Raw genomic sequence first — 20,881 nt, forward strand, 5'->3', positions numbered from 1 at the left:
CAAGCCAGTGGGGGTTGGGGCGGAGGAAGAAACTGCCGGTCTCTGAGTAGAGACCACTTGTTTAAAGGGCCCCCATGGTTCTAGAACATCTGCAGACTCACCCACTCTTAGAACAATAGCCAGAGCAACAGTTAGAGAGGCACCAGTCCCATACAGAAGTGGGAGAAGTGCCTGGAAAAGAGGTGAGTGCTGAGCAAGTGGCATTTTCCCTCTCAGACCCCTCTTGTTCACATATAGTGCCACAACGTGGTGAATTGGGTCGCCCTGTACTGAGGAATACCTAAGGCTCTGCCCCTTACAACAGAACAGGTGCAACAGCTCTACCTAAGACACAGACACAACAAACACAGGAGTTTGTCGAGATGAGGAGACAGAGAAGTATGGCCCAAAAGGGGGAACAGATCAAGGTTCCAGTGGGAGAACTAAGCGATGAGGAGATAGCCAACCTAACAGATGTAGGGTTCAAAACACTGGTGATAAAGATGCTCACAGGCTTGACAGATATGCTTAAGTATGGCAAATGCATAAGGGAAGAAGTGAAGGCTATGCTAAATGAAACCAAGAAAAATCCATACAGAACCAATGATGAAGGGAAGGAAACTGGGGTTCAAATCAATGACTTGGAACATAAAGAAGGAAAAAACAGTCAACCAGTACAGAATGAGGAAACAAGAACTGAAAAAAATGAGAGGCTTAGGAACCTCTGGGACAACTTTAAATGTGCCAACATCTAAATCATAGGAGTGCCAGGAGAAGAGGAAGAGCAAGAAATTGAAAGCTCATCTAAGAAAATAATGAAGGAAAACTTCCCAAATTTGGCAAAGGAAATAGATATACAAGTCCCAGAAGCACAGAGAGTCCCAAACAAGTTAGACCCAAAGAGGACCACACCAAGACACATCATCATCATCAAAATGCCAAAGTTTCAAGATAAAGAGAGAATCTTAAAAGCAGCAAGAGAAAAGCAGAGAGTTACCTACAAAGGGGTGCCTATAAGACTAACAGCTGGTTTCTCAAAAGAAACTTTGCAGGCAAGAAGGGACTGGCAAGAAGTATTCGAGGTGATGAAAAGCAAAAACCTACAACCAAGATTACTCTATCGAAAAGTTATCATTTGAATTGAAGGGCAGATCAAGTGCTTCCCAGACAGGTGAAGCTAAAGGAGTTCATCATTACCAAGCCATTATTATATGAAATGATAAAGGGACTTACTTAAGAAAAAGATCAAAATTATGAACATTAAAATGACAACAAACTCACAACCATCAACAACTTAATCTAAAAAATAAAAATAAAATCCAACTAAGCAAACCAGAATAGGAACAGAATCACAGGTATGGGGATCATTTGAAGGGTTATCAGCTGGGAGGGGGAAGGGAGAGAAATGGGGAAACGGGGCAGGGACTAAGAAGCATAATTGGTTGGTACAAAATAGACAGGGGGAAGTTAAGAATAATATAGGAAAGAATGAAGCCAAAGAACTTACATGCACAACCCATGGACATGAACTAAGGGGGTGGGATTGCTGGAGGGTAGGGGAGTGCTGGGCAGAGGGGAACAAAGGGAAAAAACCTGGGACTACTGTAAGAACATTATCAATAAATATACTTTGAAAAAAAAAAAGATGGCAAATCTCTCCAATTGACCTATAGGGTCAACACAATCCCTAACAAAATCCCAGAGGTTTCTTTGTTTGAGGTGGTCAGAAGAAAATGACAAACAATTCCAAAACCATATGGAAATGCAAAGCACCCAGAATAGCGAAACCAGCTTTGAAAAAGAATAATAAACTTAAAAGATTTACACTACCTAGTTTAAAAACTTACCATAAAGCTATAGTAATCAAGACAATGAGGTACTGGCATAAGGAAAGACTTACAGATCTGTTGAATACTCTTGATAGTCCAGAAATAAACCCTTACAATTAGGGTCAGTTGACTTTTGACAAAGCTGCCAAGGTAATTCAATAGGGAAAAAACAGTCTTTCTAACACATGTTGCTGAGACTATTGGATATCCATATGCAAAACAATAAACTTATATCCTTACACCATCCACAAAAATTAATTCAAAATGGATCACAGACCTAGACATAAGAGCTAAAACTGTAAAACTTCTACAAGCATGAACAGGAGATAATTATGTACTTAACTGAACTTCATTAAAATTAAATGTCTACACATCAAAAGACACCATTATGAAAATCAAAAGACAAGCCACGTACTTGACAAAAATAGTTGCAGAGCATATATTTGATAAAGAACATGGATATATAAAGAATTAGTATTATTCAAAAAGAAGATAAACAACCTGACTTTAAAAATGTATAAGATTTCACTGAAGAAGATATAAAAATGGCCAATAAGCGCATGAAAAGATGTTCAACATTATTAGTTACTAGAGAAATGCAAATTAAAACCTCAATGAGCCCTGAACAGTAGCTCGGTTGGTTGAAGCATCATCCCCTGCACCAAAGAGTTGTAGGTTTGATTCCTGGTCAGTGCAAACTCCTAGGTTGTGGGTTTGATCCCCGCTCAGGATATATACAGGAGACAACCAATGTCTCCCTCTCATATCAATGTCTGTCTTCTGTCTCTCTCTCCCCCTTCTTCTCTCTCTAAAATCAATGAATACAAGTCTTTGGGTGAGGATTTAAAAAAAAAAAACACAATGAGATGCCACTTCAAACCCACTAGGATGGCTATAATCAAAAAGACAGACAACAATGACTGTTTTAAAAGCTAGAACTCCCACATACTGATGGCAGGAATACAAATGATAAAGCCATTTTGGAAAGCAGGTTGGACATTTCTCAAAAAGTTAAACATAAACTTACCATATAACTCAGCCAATTTCACGCCTAGGAATCTACCCAAGAGAAATGAAAATACATGTCCACACAGACTTGTATGCAAATGTTCACAGTAGCATTACTTATAAGAGCCAGAGTGGAAACAATCTAAATGTCCATCAGATCATTAATGGGTAAGTAAAATGTGCTTATCCATACAATGGAATACCAATCAGCGGTAAAAAGGTATAAAGTACTGGCAGTACAACATGGAGGAATCTCAAAAACATGATGCTAAGGAAAGAAGATGCAAATGATTACATACTGAAGGATTCCACACATGAAATGTCTAGGAAATGAAAGTTTAGAGTCAGAAGCAGATCAGTGGTTTTCTGGGGCCAGAAGTGACAGCAGGGTTTATTTGCAAACATGTTTGAGGGAATCTGAAGGGGAGGGTAATAAAAATGTTCTAACAATGTATTTTGTAATAGTTGTACAACTCTGTAAACTTACTAAAAATCACTGAATTGCACACTTACAATGGTGGCTTCCTCAATAAAGCTACAAAAAAAAATCTTATTGCAGAGCAAATAAGGTGAATTGGTCCCATTTCTATGCACTCCACAACTTAACTATCTTGAGTAAATAAAGAAGGCAGTCTTTATATTGAAAGTAAGACAGTTACAATTAACCAGGTATGGAGTTAATCAAACATGTCCATAGTTGTTTTCTTTGAGAAGTCACGAATCAAATGTCCTCCAGAGGTAAAATTCAGAAGTCACAGTTCTACACCATAATACTCTATGTAGAGATGCTGCCAATAAAAAGATTCTCAAGAAGCAATTGTTAATTTAGATATTTCCTCATTTTAGCCCCTCAGCAAGCAACCCAAATCACATGCAACCAGATGAGAGGACCCTTCTTCGTGGGTATTTACTTTGAAAACAGTGATTAAAGGGCTTGGTCATGAAACACCCAAAAAATAGCACCTGCCATATAAAGTGCCATCTTAGCACATTTCAAGCACCCACTGGAAAGGCTCCCACCATCTCCTAAGCCTCTCTCCAGAGCAACAGGTGAGAAAACAAATGTCACATTGCCATGACATTAAACAAAAATGGGATTAGTCCCTTTGAACTAAAATGGCTATTCAGAAATTCTTTAACTCTGCTCTGAAAATCATAATGCATACATTACTTTTTTTACAGTGTATTTCAGGGCATGGTTTGCCAAGACAGGATGACCTTAAGGGTCCAGAAATAGAATAACCTATTTTCCTTAACAAAACTTGCTCTCGTGATCCAAGAGTTGTCACGATCAACAAATTCATCAACAAAATAGATTCACCAAATATAACTCTCCTAATGCCATACATGTTTTCATTGTCACATAGTTATGCAGAATATGACCCAAAATTATATATATCAGGGATGTATAGCCATTAGCCCCAAAGACACAAAGAAAATCTGGTCAGGGAAACCCAAAATATAGTTGGTCAATCTTTAGTCTGTATAAATTATAAACGTGCCAGGAGCTATACAGGGCCAATGATCTGCACAACCCAGAGGGCACCATTAATACTGTATGTAGGGTGAGTTTCCTGGAACTATGCAGTGCACAACCTGCATAGCTGCACATGGTAGAAGTGGAGTTTGCCATCTTATAAAAACACAGATTCATAGGAAGTACATGAAAATGGAACAGAACATAAAAGTAGGCCTCTAAAACCCCTTATTATCCACAAAGGAGTTTTACGTGGGAAACTGAAAAAAAAGAAAAAAAACCATGAAACCTGACCTGAATAACTATTTTTAGGGCCTTTACTTTCTGGTCCGCGGCCCAGGCATCCTTCAGTGACTGGTTAAGCTCCTCTATGCGGTTCACATAATCCTGTTGAGTCAAATTCAACAGTTCCTTTTGGGATCCCTGTGGGGAGAAAGCAGGAAAGTGTAAGCACAAAAAGAAAACACTGTATTGACTGAGGCTCACTCTCTAAGCTTTCATCATATGCTCACCAGGATTGATAGTTTTGTCTTGTGAGCAAAGAGGTTCTTTGAGTTTTCTGCAAAGATGTACAGAGAGCAGTGACTGAGAGACTGGCCTTGGAGGTAAGACTAACCTAGGACAAATCCCACCTCAGCCACTTACTACCATGTGATTCTAGGTGAGCTGCTTTCCTACCAGGGCCTCACTTGTAAACAGAGACAACAGGGATAACAAAGAGTTATCTAGGCCCATGGTGTGCCAGGCATGGTTGCCAGATGCTTGAGATACAAAGGTAAGCAAAATGACATTTCTGCACTAATGCAGTTTAAGGTACAGGGGACAAGATGGATGTTAATACAAACTGAGATAAATGCTTGGAAGGAAACAATAGTTCACTGAACCTGAGGTGCCCAATGTAAGAGGCACAACTGTTTCATGTACCAAGGGGAAAAAAAATTGCTGACCACTGACATGTACCACTGGAGAGACATGGCCCAATTTCAGGGATATTCAAATGCTTGAGAAAAGGTTCGCCTTAGAATGGAAGAAATATGGTATTCTAAGAAAGAAATATGGTAACAAGAAAGGATTCTAGACTGGTGGTCAAGAATGGTTTCCTGGAAAAAGTGATGCTTGAGACAAACTCTCAGTGTTGTACAGGTATTAAGTAGGCATTGGGGGGAAGGGGCTGCTAACTAGACCAGGGAGATGGCATTCAGAACAAAAAACAGACCACAGAAAACACCTGTGGCAGAAGAGAGCTAGATCACCACATGGATAAAATAACAACGTATTTAGACTTAGCAGAGCCACTTGGTACAAAATATGTGCTCATTCATTTATCCTTGCCTGTTTCTGAGATACTCTTAAGTTCACATGCGTGAGGGTCTTTCTAACCTACATGGGGAGATGAGGAACCTCGTATTTTTTATATTAATGTCCTCTAGAAACCAAAGTGAAGAATTCTGTTAAAGAAATACAAACAGAAGGTTCAGAAAATTTGGACTGATCCCAACTGGTCATTTGAACTATGAGATAGGGTCCCCTTGCCCCTTTGCAGTAGGAGAAGACATATGACTAGTTTGGGCAAATGGGCTGTGAGTAGAAGGACATGTGTCCCTTTTGGGCTGAGGCAATAAAAAGTGACCCTTTTTTCAGCTTGTCTGTTGACAACCCTAGAAGCTATCCGTTGTGTGTCTGTCCACTGCACTGGATGAATATTGTAAGGAAGAAAAAAACCTTATAATCAAGCCACTGAGGTATGGGGGTTCATTGTTACCACAGCATAATCTAGCCTTACCCTAATACACTGTTAGCTTGGAAGTCATGGGGCAGCTATCTCTGCTGTGAGCAAAGAAACCAGTGTGCAGGTAAAAAAAAAAAAATTAAACTACACAAAGAATCAGTGATGAGGGGATTATACAGAACCAAGAGACAAAGGACAGCTGCTGGGTTCCTAGGTCACTCCTCAGTCCCTGGGTCCAGGCCATTGTGCCCTTGGGTTCAGGATAGTGCCCTTGACTCCTTAAATTTAGTTCCTGTTTTCAACTTAAGCCAGCTCAAGTGACTTTCAGAGACTCACAGACTAAAGAACTTCGATTAAAACCCTCAGTAATTCCCTTTCTACCAGCCTAGGTTGGCTGATGATATGCAAACTAAGGCTCACTGGCATCCTAATTCAAAACGTGTCCTGTGTGAATTGGGAAATAAGATAGTGGAGTATCAGACTCTGCTGAGGACCCAACAACTCTGGTCTCAGAGCCAGAAGGACTCTGAATCAAGGAGCAAGATGCAGGGCACAGCAATGCAACTGCCATGATATGGCCCTTCGTGAATTTCAAAGCATACCCATTCAGTCCACACAACTAGATTCTCTATTCCCATTTTATAGATGAGAAAATAGGTATAGAAAAGGTGAATGGCCAAGGGCACCTTGTTAATAAGTAGTCAAGCTAACGCCTCTAGACTCAGGATAATGATGGTAACAGTAGCTAACATGTTGCTAGTCTAAGCACTTCTTACACATTAACTCATTTAATTCCTGTAACAACCCTAAGAGGCAGGTACTATGCAGCATCCCCACGTTACAGGTAAGTAAACTAAGGCACAGAGCAGTTAAATACCTTTCCCAAAAGCACAGGATTACCAAACAGTAGAGCAAGCATTCAAACCCAGGCAGTCTGGTTCCAGAATTTGTCCTCTTACCCACCATGGTATGCTGCCTCCCTAAATGATACTCCAGAGTATGGAAACTCACCTGTCTCTAGGGGCCAAGCTAGTAATGCTCATAAGTGAATCAAGACAGGAAGAACTATACAACCTGGACAGTTTGCCCAAGTTAAATGCAAGAATGTGGGCCCACAATTATCAGGTTGAATTCAAGAACCACTACTAACTTAAATTTTTATTTTTATTTTTATTGATTTGACAGAGAGAGAGAGAGAGAGAGAGAGAGAGAGAAGAGAGAGAGAGAGGTCAACCTGTTGTTCCACTTATTTATACATTCATTGGTTAATTCTCCTTTGTGCCCTGACTGGGGACTGAACCTGCAACCTTAGTGTACTGGGATGATGCTCTAACCAACTGAGCTACCAATTCAGAGTTGGCAAGTGAGTCATGTTTTTTGAAAGCACATGCACACCAATTAAGAGTCCTGTGGGCCATACTCAACCAGCAGAGTGGCCATGTGCAGCCTCTACAACGAAGTAGGACCTTTACCCTATGCTTCCCAGGGAAATGGCTCCAGTTGGCATGTACAGTGAAACCCTGTCCCCAGACTGGGTTTGGTCAGGCACCACAGTGAGAAAAGACGTCTTCAAAAGACCAGTCTGAGCCTGACACAACCAGCGGCCAATATACCGCTGGCCTCTTTCCTGGATCAGTTGATGCTTCAGGAGGACCAGACACAATACGAAGCTCAAGAACTAATCGAAGAGTAGCCACTGAGATGGAGCTCACTTGGCCCTGTGCTCAGCCAATGACCTGCTCACCTCCTCAAAGTCATCCAGCTCCTCCAGCCTGGTCCGAACTTTCTCCGACATTGTAGATGTGGTAGGCCCAGCTTTACCTAAACAAAATGGATTCATGTCACATGAGTGGCTTTCCCCTGTCACCAATACACCCAGAGGAAGGCATCTTTGACTTTACATTTCATCATGAATAAAGAGGCCAGGGAACAATTTCAATCTGAGATTTGAAAAGCAATACCCTTCCGTAGCCATAGTTCCATCAGAAACATTTCTGCTTAGAAGCTGCCCCTGGGAGTTGATAGCCAACCTCAAAATAGTTCTACTATATTTGTTCGATATTTAGAAACTTTCATTGCATCATTTATTTATTTCTAAAGAAAGGCAGCCCAAATAAGGATGCCAAAAATCCATCATTTAACTGTTCTCCATGAACAAGAGGCCCTCAAGCTTGTACTCAATGTAGAACTATATCCACACAATAACAAAACAACAATTTCACTGTCTGCCTAGAGATGGAAACAGCAGGGCTTCAAAGCCCCCTTTTGGAGCAACCAGAACTAGCTGTGCCTCCATCCATCATCTGTTAGCAAAGGTCTTTCCATTAGCAGGGACAGATGGTCAAAAATTAAGGGAAGAATTCCAGGCCATGAAACAGCTGCAGGGAAAGGCTACCTGTCCAGCTAGCTGGCTGCTGCTCTCCAGTTATTTCCTATTTCAGAACCTCCCTGTTCTAGATCTAAGGTCCTCTTGCTTCTGCCTACCAAACTCACTTCAGGAACTAAAGTTTATTCTTTTAAGGCACTGGTTTCTTGGCTCTGGTATTAGCTCAGATTTGTCTGGAATCAGCTGAGAGTGTAGTTACAATTAGTTAATTACTAACAACTACTAAAGTTAAGAAGTTTCCAAATAATTTGCTTTTTTTAACTTGCTTCTACTTTTCCTTCATTCTGAAATATAATATATACAGAATGTGCACAATGTACATTTTAATATATATTACTAAACATTTATGAGCACCTAGTTCACTTGTTTTCACTGCTGTTTAATCCACTGTGTGAATACAACACAATTTTTTCTTACTCTACTATCAATGGATGTTTGTCTCCTATATGGGGCCACTCTGAACAATGCTGCTACGATAATTTCTGTGCTTGTCTCCTGGTTCATATATGCATTCCTATCTTCAGGGCAGTGATTCTCAAATTTTTACAGGAATCACTAAAGGATGTGATAATATGCAGATTCTAATTTCAGTAGGTCTGGCAGGGCCCGAAACTCTGCATTTCTAATGAGCTCCCAGTCATCTGCTCATCCTTAGACCACACTTGAAGAAACACAGATGCAGGCAGAGTTAGAAAAACACTTTCTGTAAAGAGCCAGATATAAAATTTTAGATTTTGTGAGTCATACAGTCTCTTACAACTACTTAACTCTGCCATTATAGCACAAAAGCATCCATAGACAATATGTAAATAAACTGTCATAGCTGTGTTCCATAAAACTTTATTTACAAAACCAAAGAGTGGGCCAGATTTGGCCTGTAGAATTTCTGATCTAGGGTATATGCTAGTAGTAGAATTTCTGGGACAAAGGGTTGGCCCATCTTTAATTTTAAGATATAATGCAAAAATACTTCACAGTGGGTATTTTACACTCTCAATTACAGTGTATGAAAGTTCCTGTTGCTCTACACTCTCACAAAAGATGTCATCAATCTTTTTTACTTTTCTAAACCAGTAGGTATGCAATGCTGATTTACTTCTTTATGGTTTAAGGTCCAAGTGCTATCTCAATCTCCAGAGAATGGGGGAGAGTTGTAGCTGCAACACCAGCAATTTACACAAAAACCAAGGCCAAGTTCATCTGCACCCTAGTAGTACATGATCTATCAGTTGCTTCAGGATTCCCTGGGAACTTCAAAAAAGAAAATTACTGGGCTCATTCCTCAGGATTAATTCAACAAGAACAGCAGGGCCAGTGTTCTGTACTTGTATAGAAGGTCCTCAGATGACTGCTGCACAGCCAGTCTGAAAACCCCTGGTCCAGAGCTTCTAACCATGTGTCTTAGCAGAGGAAACTGAGAAGTGCTGTGTTTAGGGACCAGCGGTCAATAAGTGTGAGGGTGGGACTCCCCTCACCAGCGTATCTGCGTTTTCACAAGGGAAAGACCTAGTGCTCTGTAATCCTAAATATCAAACGGTGAGCTTACGTTTTACTCCACGTAACTCTTTGGTCTTTTTTTCCATTTATCGTCTAAGTATGTATTTCAAGTCTACTAAGTCTACATATAATCTAGGAAATTAGGAAATAATAGCTTCAATCCAACTAATCATCAGAATTGGATTAACAAAAACATTTTCTTTTGTGAAATTATATTAAAGGTAATGAGAAAATTCCCTATCAAAACAGTAACAACAACAAAAACTCACCTTTTTCAGATCCCATAAACAGATTCTGCAGAGGCCAAAAAATAATTTGTTAATAATTATTAAAACTTACTGGATTCTGTGACAAAAAAACAACTTGTAAGATACTTAAATTAGTATTCAAGTAGCACAATATGACCCATCATTTTTTCAACAAAGCCATTTACTTATCCAAGTGAAAAACAGAAATACGTACTCAAAGGATTAAAATATAGCTAAGTAGAAACAATTAATACTAAAAATTTAAATTTCTACTCAATTCAGGACTGTTGAAGTAAACCAAAAAATAGCAAAATTTTGAGGGTAATGGAGTCATGTGACAGCATTTAGCTTACACTAAATCAGGGCTTCACAACCTCGGCACCACTGACATCATGGACTGTCCTGTGTACTGCAGGATGTTTATCAGCATCTCTGGTCTTCACCAACTAGATGCCAGTAGCATCCTCACGGTTGTGACAACCAAAAATGTCTCCAGACATTGCACCATGACCCCCTGGAGGAAAAATTACTCCTGATTGCTAATTAATGTTCTAACTTAAATGAATGCATTCAGAAAATAAAAAAAATAACATAATAGTCCAACAATTCTGCCTACCGCTCTGCTCAATAAGAACATGCCCTGAGAGAAAGAGGAGAGGACAAGCGCTATGGGAGAACATTCCCAGTTGCCTACCAAGTTCTCTCTTTCCTTCCTACTCATAGCCAGAACTTTGAGGTACACACTAGCACATTTCCCAGCTTCCCTTGCATCTCTATACAACCCGTGGCTACCTTCCAGAAAAATGTAAATAGATGTGTTGAGGGAGACTACAGGAAGTCTCTAAATGAAAGAAGGTATATGCTACTTCCCCTTTTCCTCCTTTTTAACAACTTGGACACGAGGTGACACTGAGCCCTTAACCTGTAGAATCTGATACTACTTCTGGGTAAACCGTGTCAGAACTGAGTTGAATTATAGGAACCCAGCTGGTGTCAGAATCGTTTGGTGTGGGGGAAAAAAACTTACACATTGAAATTAGATGCAGAATCATAATAACAAAAAGAAATTACTACTAACTCTGAGGTAGACTCTGGGAAAAAAAGTCTACTGGCACTCACGATGGAGAGCTTTTCTGTGGTAGTGTACCGGGCAAGGATTTCTCCTCGTTTGCTGGCCCAAGACTCAAAATCTGATCGTACGATAGAGTTATCATCTCCGTCACGTTTCTTTCTGGAACTGTCCTAAGAAGAGGCAAGAAAATCTCTTCAGCAGCAATATCATTATAATTTAAGGGAAAAAAAAGTATTGACAAAGGAGGCAAAAACATACAGTGGGCTACAGATAAATTTATTCAATAAATGCTGTTGGGAAAATGGGACAGATATGTGCAGAAAAATGAAATTAGTCTTCTTATGCCACACATGAGATTAAATTCAAAATGTGTTAAAAACTTAAATGTTAGACTCAAGACCGTAAAAATCCTAGAAGAAAGCATATGCAGTAAAATCTCACACATTTCTCATAGCAATACTTTTTCTGATATGTCTCCTCAGGCAAGTGAAACAAAAGAAAAAGTAAACAAATTGGACTACACCAAACTAAAAAGTTTTTGCACAGCAAAAGAATCCATCAACAAAACAAAAGACAACCCACTGACTGGGAGAACATAAGCACTGATAAGGGGTTAATAACCAAAATTTATGAGGAACTTGTAATACTCAACCAAAAAAAACAAGCCAGTTAAAAAATGGGCAAAGGACCTGAATAGACACTTCTCTAAAGGACATACAGATAGCCAACAGTCATATGAAAAGATGCTCAATGTCACTAATCCTCAGAGAAATACAAATTAAAACCACAATGAGATATTACCTCACACCTGTAAGAACGGCTATCATCAATAACTCAACAAACAAGTGCTGGCCAGGATGTGAAGAAAGGGTAACCTTTCTGCACTGTTGGTAGGAATGCAGATTGCTGCAGTCATTGTGGAAGGCAGTATGGAGTTACCTCAAAAAATTAAAAATATAACTGCCTTATGTGCCAGTGATTCCGCTTCAGAATTTAATCTGCAAAAACCCAAAACATTAATTTAAAAGAATATATGCACACCTATGTTCATTGCAGCATTATTTTCAATAGCCAGGATTGGGAAGCAGCCAAAGTGTCCATCAGTAGATAATGGGGCATTTACACAATGGAATACTACTCGGTCATAAAAAAGAACATTTTACCCTTTGTGACAGCATGGAATAACCTGGAGAACATTATGCTAAGTGAAATAAGCCAGAGAAAGATAAGTACCATATGATTTCACTCATATGTAAAATCTACTGAACAAACTGAACTAACAAGCAAAACAGACACAGACTTACAGATAAGAGAGCACGCTAACAACTCTGGGGTAGGGGTAGAAGAACAGAAAAGAAAAAGAACTCATAGGAACAACAGTGTGGTGATTGTGAGGAGAGGGGCATGGTTGGAGGTGGAAGAGGGTACGGAGAATAAATGATATTGGAAAAAAGACAATAAAAAACAAACAAAAACATAAGCAAACATAATGACTATAGTTGATAATATGGTATTGCATATTGAAATCTGCTGGTAGTAGAACTTAAATGTTCTCATACAAAAAAGGTAAATATGTGATGTGATGGATACGTTAAATAACCTGATGGGGAGGAACTCCTTTCACAATGTATACGTACATCAAATCATCACCTTGTATATTTTCAATAACTTATGATTTTATTTGTCAATTATACCTCAATAGTTTTTAAAACTATAAGCAGAAGGCAGCTAGTATCTCACTGTAGAATAAAATAGCTCTTTCTAAAGGTTTGCTATGATAAAAAAAATTTATCATAAATGACCAAAAAACATATCAGAGGATGCTAAAACTCATTAAGAAGCAAAGAAAGGCAAATTAGACAAAATCATTTTTTTAACAATCAAAATGGCAAAAAGTAATTATGACTAAAAATATCCAGACTCGCAATGGTGGAAAGAGATGGAAACTCTGAAATACTGCTGGTCAGAGTACAAATTGGTGAAGCCTTTTTGAGGAACAATATGGCAGTTGCCATCAAATCTTAACTACACATTGTGTTAACTCGGTAATGAACTTCTCAGAAGCTATCCTACAGAAACCTCTGCATGTATGCACCAAGATGCATGTATCTATGTTCAAGGACCAAGGCACAGTCTATACTAGCAAACACCACAGTCTGTGTACATCAGAAGAGGAACAGGGAATTAAACTGTGTAGTGCCCATCTTTAGAATATAATACAGTCATTCAATATAAGAAGGTTGTTCTAGAAGTACCAACATGAAAAGTTCTCCAAGACATATTGTCATGTTAAATATAAAGTATAAATATAGTTCAAATTATGTTAAAAAAGAAGTAAATAAATGTATGCAATGCCACCATTGAATGATGGTTGAGAGTGTGAAATCCTAAAGTCAGACTGGCTGGGTTGAAATTCCAGTTTAGATGTGACTTAACATCTCTATTTCTCCGTGTGGGCTTCTTTAAATAAGGAATATAATACCTCTTTCACAGGGTGGTATGAGAACTAAACTTAGAATGCACTTAGAAAAGGCCTGCCATACAGTAAGGTGATATTATTATTGTTGTTATTTACATATAAGTATGATGTATATAAATCCTCAGAAAATAGTCAGAAAGATCTATGAAAGTACAAATAAAGTTATAAAAGAATGCACATTACACAGATAACATTGATGACCTCCAGGGTGGTGAACAGAATGAGGGGAATTTGTCAATAGAAGAAGTTCATCTGTAGTGTTTGACTTTTTATACGAAAAATAAATTAAATTACCTATATAATTACATAAGAATAAATTTTAAAAGAATTATTAAAAGAGTAAAATAAAAATAAAGGATATATTTTTAAATGCTTTAAAAAAGAAAGAAAAAATCTTCCAGGATCTGTGCTTGCCTCTTACTGACAGCATCACCCACTATAAGCTGCACCCTCTGGATGTCTGAATATGCGAATTGTTACAATCAGAATGGACCTGTGCTATTTAAAAATGAAAAGATAAAAACTCCCATCCCTGGACCCACAAGACCAACCATCAGCTGGAAAACTACCAGTAGGATGTGTTACCATGACAGCTGCCGTGGCCACGGGGTCAGCAGTGGCTGCGAACACAGAGAGGGGATCAGTCCCATCCAGTACACTGCTAAGTGGATCCACCATGGAGCTGGAGGATGAGGAGGATGTGGAAGAAGTGCTTCCTTTCCGGCTCACTTTCTTCATCTTTGACTCTGTGACCTGTGGGGAACATTCACAACGGTCGAATGAAAGTCTCCTCTGACTCTTCCCAGTGAAACACCTGAAGGGGTTTTCTTCATTCCATGAGCTACTATTCCTTTGTGACAGGGGCTCTTATTTTGTGACACATTGACATGACTTAGAATCCCAGTGGTCAATGAAGGAAAGAGGGAAGTTAGGGTCATGAAGGAAGGGACTGAGACACTATGGTTAGAAGGTAGTAATGTACTACATTCTTGTAGGGCTTTCTTAATCAGAGTGTAGTCCTGGACAAGCAGCAGCCAAATCACCTAGAAGCTTATAAAAAGATGCAGACTCTCAAGCCCCACCAGACCTACTGAATGAGAATTTGCATCTTACAGCAATGGTCTAGGTAGGGTAATGAACCAGGACACATTAAGCTTCCAGGATCATCATAATGTGAAGAGAGTGTCAATGGCTCAGCAGAGCCATCTCATCATTGCAGAGCAATGAAGGCCAACTCCTTCCTTTTTGGAGAACTCACAACATCATGCCCTGGCTTAAGTATTGAGATCAGATGAGGGTGTTGGGTATCAGCCATGTTTTTGTTCTACTGACCCCCATCCCTCCTCAGCTTCAGGGAACTAGATCAGGGGTAAAACTCTGAGCCAAGAGGATCCAACCACAGTCTCTGCTGAGAATAGGGAGCAACAGCCAGAAGTGCTAGTTAGGCTCCACTCCTTTTTAATGAGGAAGCTATGAAAACCTAGGGGACAGGGTCTGAGGGACAGTGATAAGCATTTTGGACATGTATCCACAGGAAAACAGAGGTAGCCAATCTTCAAGAGAGCGAGAAGGATAGTAGGTAACAGAATAAAGGCAAGTGTTGGATAAAAGAGAATTTGACTGGCCTTGTCCTTGGTTCCTGGAAAGAAGACTCTTAAGTCCTTAAAGAGTCTGTCATTCATGAGCCCTGCCCTTCCAACACACTTGAGTTTATGCTAATGAGAAGACACAGCATGAGGGCTAGCCAAGAAAAATGCCAACCACGGTAATTAGAGGATTGCGGCCTTGAGCCAGTTGACTTCAGCCTGACCTCAAGGTGGGGGTGAGGGGGCTGGAGATCAAGTTCAATCACATGGCCCAGGACTCAATCAATCATACCTTTGCAGTGAAAACTCCAATAAAATGTTTGGACTCCAAAACCCGGTGAAGCTTCCTAGTTGGCAAACATGTGAGGGCTGAAAGGTGATGTAGGAACTCCACGGGCAGGGAGCACGGCAGCTCTGTGTTTAGAAACCACTCCCCAATCTCACCCTATGTGTCTCTTAATTGGGCTGGTCCTTATTTGTATCTTTATAATAAAACTGTAAGTTTAAGTGTAGTGCTTTTCTGAGTTCTGTGAGTTATTCTAACAAACTATGGAACCTGAAGGGGGCTATCAGGAAACCCTTGGGTTTGTAGCCAGTTGGACAGAGTTCAAGTGACCTGGGGGGTCCTAAGTTTGTAGCTAGTGTCTGAAACGAGAACAGTCTTATTGAAGACCTTCCCATTAAGCTGTGGGGTCTGACACTAAACTGGGTGATTGGGCCAAATGCTTTTCATTGGTGCACATTTGTCACTTTGTCTTCCTGGTATTTGGTCCTCCACCTCCCAGGCTTAATAGTCCAAATTTTCTTTGATAAAACAGCCTCCCTTTTCCCCTGACTCACAGCTCCTATAGGCCTGGTGAGATAGGCTCTGCTCCCAATTCCCCAGGTATGTGCCAGCCCCAACCCAATCAATCAGCATATTCTATATCCTGGTCACCAGGGCTGGTTCAGGTAACCCAACTGGGTGAACAAGAACTGCTGGAAAAGAGGTCACCCTACAGTCAGATGTGCCTGGAGCTCGTACGCTTACTCTGTTACCACGTGGGAAGAGTTCCTGAGAACTCACTGGTGGGTCAGCCACTTGAGCCCATGGGGATATGTAGGGCCCTGGGAGGCCAAAGGTCAGTCTTATAACTTCCTGCTTAATGTAATCATCTCTGTGTGTTCTCAGGTCCTCCACTATGTAAGGGGCAAAGAAACTGGTGACTCTCAAACCAGTAAAAAATAATTAGCAGCAAAAGATAAATGTAATCATGAATTAGAAAGTCTCTGAGCCAGAATTAACAGTATTAGCACACTTAAAAGTCAGAAAGGGACATCCCGCAGCTCAGCACAAATGCCTGCCTCTGAGATCAAAGGAGGGAGATATTATTCATCACCAAACACAGGAAAATGGAAAAATGTAGCTAGACAGCCCAGCAAACAAGTTAGGAAAATTTCATAGGAGAGCTGGAGACAGGCCTATACCCAGATCCCCCTCAGTTAATTATCACCCTCAGTTAATTTAGCTAATTGTGTTAGATTTTAACTCCGGAGTATCCAGCATGAAAAAACGGAGGAGAACAGGGGGGAGGGGGGAGGCAGAGGTTTACTAGCATTAGGATAAAAGCAGCCTGCTCTATCTGTTGGCGCGCACCTTTGATCTGGCTGCGCCCAGAGCTGCAAATCTGTAAATAAACAACTACCTCGGTTACTGCTAAAGTCCTGTGTCCCGGTGTTTTTACTGTGAGCGTTTCTCACAACTATAAGAAACTTTATGTCCTTAGTGTCCATTGGCATCTGTCTGTCAACCTCATCTCCACCCATGATGACAACCACATAGCTTCAACCACTTGCCAATATAAAAGTACTAACCCATAAGACCCACCATCTGTGTCTCTTGTCTGCTTTACGTTTTGTTTTTTTTTTAAATAAACTCACAGATAGACTATGATGCTACTCAGAATAACATCCCATACTAGTAATTAAGAGTGATTTTTAGTATTCCAAACAGGCAAATTAAAAAGCAAGACATATTCTGCAAAGTAGAACCTCCAAATCAGGAACAGAGCATCCCATACTTGTGACACCCTTCTTGATATGAGAAAGAAGAAAATAAAAATGATGGTGAGTAAGGCCAACACCACAAAAAAATAGAGCAGGGAACAAACTGATTGATTTCAACATGCAAAAGAAGCTGCTTCTGGCAAAATGGAAAAGACCCAGGAATACTGCCTATAATTTAATGGAATAGGGATATCATTTAGCAAGGCCTTTGACAAAACTTACAGTTATGGGTTTCAATGGGTGATAGTCCCCAAACTCCAATGGCACAGCCTCCAGCTGGCATGTTGCAGATTCAGCCTTGTAGTTCCTATTCCTGGAGTGCCTGGTAAACAAAACCCAAAGACTAATTAGGCGATGGAGACACCTAACATTCAAGAAACTTGTTGAGACTTCCTCAGTGATGAAGAAATTTATAGAGGAACAGTATTTCTACTAAAACCAACCAGAAATGCTAAATTTAAAAAAAAAAAAAGTTAAAACCGTTTGAAGGTCTAAGGAGCTGCCAAAGTATACAAGACCTGCGAGGCACCAGAGCCAAAGGAACTTTACTGAGGTGAAGCCAGCTTCCCGCCACAGAGCACTTATTTAATCTTGACATGGACAAGAAGCTGGAACTAGGCAGAGAGTAGGTGCTAGGATATAGAGCAGCCAAAAGGAAACTGCTTTAAGGAAACCTTACATGATTGGAGAGGTAAACTTGGGTTTGAGGTTATTCAGACAGCCAGGACTTGAAGAAAGAGCTTCTGAAGATAAGGGGGTGCAGAGACCTGGTTTCCCCATAAAGTATTTGCTGATTAAGGAATGTAGAGCAAGAGAAAGAAGCCAAACAGAAAATAGATGAAGAGCACAGTTTTCATCAGTCTTATGAGGACTTAACAAGTAAGGGTGTTAGTGAGATGAACAACAAAAGGGGAGTATACACATTAAAGCAGGAATAGAACAAAAACGGGAAGCATAGAAAAGTGTGGAAGACATAGAGACATGATAGTCTAACATACATACAACTGGAATGCAAAGAGGAAGCAAGAATAGGCAGAAGCAATTTTTAAAGAGACAGAAATTTTTCCCAAACTAAAGAAAGAATTCAAGCTAAAGATTTAAGAAACACCTGTGTCCCAAATGAGCCTCAAAAACAAAACAAAATCACCATACTTAAAGCGTTCACGGAAGAGAGAGGGTTTTTGTTTTTTTTAATATTTTGTGTATTTATTTTTAGAGAGAGGGAAAGGAAAGGAGAAAGAGAGGGAGAGAAACATCAATTGGTTGCCTCTTGCACACCTGCAACCAGGAACCTGGTCTGCAACTCAGGCATGTGCCCTGACCAGGAATCGAACTGGTGACCTTTTGGTTTGCAGGACAATGCTGAGCCACACCAGTCAGGGCAAGAGTGTTTCTTAAAAGGAAAAAAAAATACATTATTTTTGAAGGACAAGATTACTATATGAGCACATAGATGGAGGCCAGATGACAAATAAACTGATACCTTTAAAATATTAAAAGAATTATGCTTAGTGAAATAAGCCAGGCAAAGAAAGAAAAATACCATATGATATCACCTAATACAGGAGACTATAGAACAACATAAACAAATGAACTAAATAGAACAAGGAGCAGAATAACAGTTATTAGGGGGGTAGGGGGAAGGGAGAGAAGGGGGATAAGTAGGGAAAGGATTTAGTCAAAGAACATGTATAAATGACTTACAGACATGGACAATGGGGAGGGATATGATTGTGGGAGAAGGGGTGGGCTGGGTAGGGGGCAGCAATGGGGAAAAAAATGGGACAACTATAATTGAAAAACCAAAGTATAAAATTTTTTAAAAAAAGTATTAAAAGAAAGCAATTGCCAACCAAGAACTCTATACTCAGTGAAACTATCCTTCAAACATTAAAGGCAAAAGAAAAGTTTCCAGTCAAAGGAAAACCAAGAGCAGTGTCAGAAGCAGAACCACACTTTAAAACAATAAAGTAAAAATAAAAATAAGTATATGTATGCATGTATATACATATACACACACAATAAATACTGACTGAAAAAATAACTTAGTGTTAAAATATACATAGAATTAAAATGCATAATAACAAAAAGATAAAAGGCAGGAAAAGTGCAATTATTTTCTAAATGGTTGTGTCTCCCCCCACTAAATTCACAAGTTGAAATCCTAACCCCCAAAGGTGAAGGTATTAGGAGGTGGGACCTTTGGGAGGTGATTAAGTCATGAAGAGCCCCCATTGTGACAGAATAGAAAAACATTAGGAAAATTCCTGGGATAGGGAAACAGAGACAAGAAAATTAAACAAGGCCAAACAATTTGAACAATTTACACAGACAGTTGGTGAATCAGAAGACCTTATCTCCCCTAACCAAGGACACTTAAGAGCAAATGGTTTATACCTATCCTCTCTAACCAGAGAATACAGTATTCCCCTCATTTATCACGGGTATTATGTTCTAGACTCCCCTGCGATAGGTGAAAATCCACGAAGTAGGAACCTTACATTTATTTTAGTATTTATATATATTTTAAGGCTTTATAAACCCTCCCCATACACTTATAAACCATTCTCAGTCCCTTATTAACCTTTCCCACTCCCTTATTAATCTTTTCCACACTTTTATAAACACTACTTATGTTCTTAAACATATTCTACACTCTGAAACCTATATAACTTTAACAACATACATATACAGTACCGCAAAATCCCATGATATAGCAAAAATCCGCGATAATTAAATATAATATATTTTTAAATCCTGCAATACAGTGAGGCCGCGATAAGTGAACCGCAATATAGAGAGGGACTACTGTAGCTTAAATCACCCTGGTCTTGGAAAATAGAGAAGAGACCCAATTAACACCATTTGTGCCAACTAAGCCCAAAAATAGATGAAGTCAGGCGAACAAATAACAAAATCCTATTAGTCAGACAGACCCAAGATAAAAGTAAAACAGTAAAGCAGACCAAATAATAATGCCCCCCACCATATGCTCATTTTGATGCATTACCATATTAAAAATACACCTGGAAAGCTGAATATTCTACTGAAACCCTCCCCTAAGATTCTTGCCCACAGGAGGAAAAAGTAAAGATAAAAACTCCTCAAGACAAAGATTCAGTGTGGACTCACTCTAGAGCAGGCTCGTGTCCCTCCCCAGGCATGAAATTTTTATTTCTTCCTAAACTCTAAGGGTCCCCACAAGACTTGCAACCAGGGGAGCAGTAGGCACTGGCAGCTTATAACAGGCTTACCCCCTGATCCTGTCTCCAAGGTCTCCCTTTCCTCTCATTTCCCAGTAAGTTAAAAGCATCCCCACCTTGGCTGACTTCTGTTATTGTGACCTTCTTCACTTCCTAATAAGCTAACAGCAGCCCTGCCTTAGCTCACCCCTTCCTATCACATTTCCAGAAAGCCAAAGCAGAGCACTGCTGATTGCTTCTTCTACCCCTGCTTCAGTAAACGTACTCTCAAAATCACCAGAACTTGTGTTGTGAAATCTTTCCTACACAAAGTCAAGAATCCACATACTATAGGCTGGCCTA

General features: G+C 39.7%; 1 protein-coding gene across 1 annotated transcript in view; it reads right to left on the bottom strand.

Annotated features, from left to right (window-relative positions):
• Positions 1–20,881, bottom strand: part of VPS35L (VPS35 endosomal protein sorting factor like) — a 152,857-nt gene that overhangs the window by 117,609 nt on the left and 14,367 nt on the right. Inside the window, exons 2-7 of the mRNA XM_090279397.1 lie at positions 17,559–17,658; positions 14,290–14,457; positions 11,273–11,395; positions 10,175–10,199; positions 7,767–7,843; positions 4,588–4,716 (exon numbers count right to left, since the gene is read on the bottom strand). Coding sequence (XP_090135523.1) covers positions 4,588–4,716; positions 7,767–7,843; positions 10,175–10,199; positions 11,273–11,395; positions 14,290–14,457; positions 17,559–17,658 — 622 coding nt within the window. The remainder of the gene's footprint in view (positions 1–4,587; positions 4,717–7,766; positions 7,844–10,174; positions 10,200–11,272; positions 11,396–14,289; positions 14,458–17,558; positions 17,659–20,881) is intronic.

This window comes from Furipterus horrens, unplaced genomic scaffold (assembly GCF_987537825.1).
Source record: "Furipterus horrens unplaced genomic scaffold, mFurHor1.1.pri manual_scaffold_5, whole genome shotgun sequence".
Classification (NCBI taxonomy): domain Eukaryota; kingdom Metazoa; phylum Chordata; class Mammalia; order Chiroptera; family Furipteridae; genus Furipterus; species Furipterus horrens.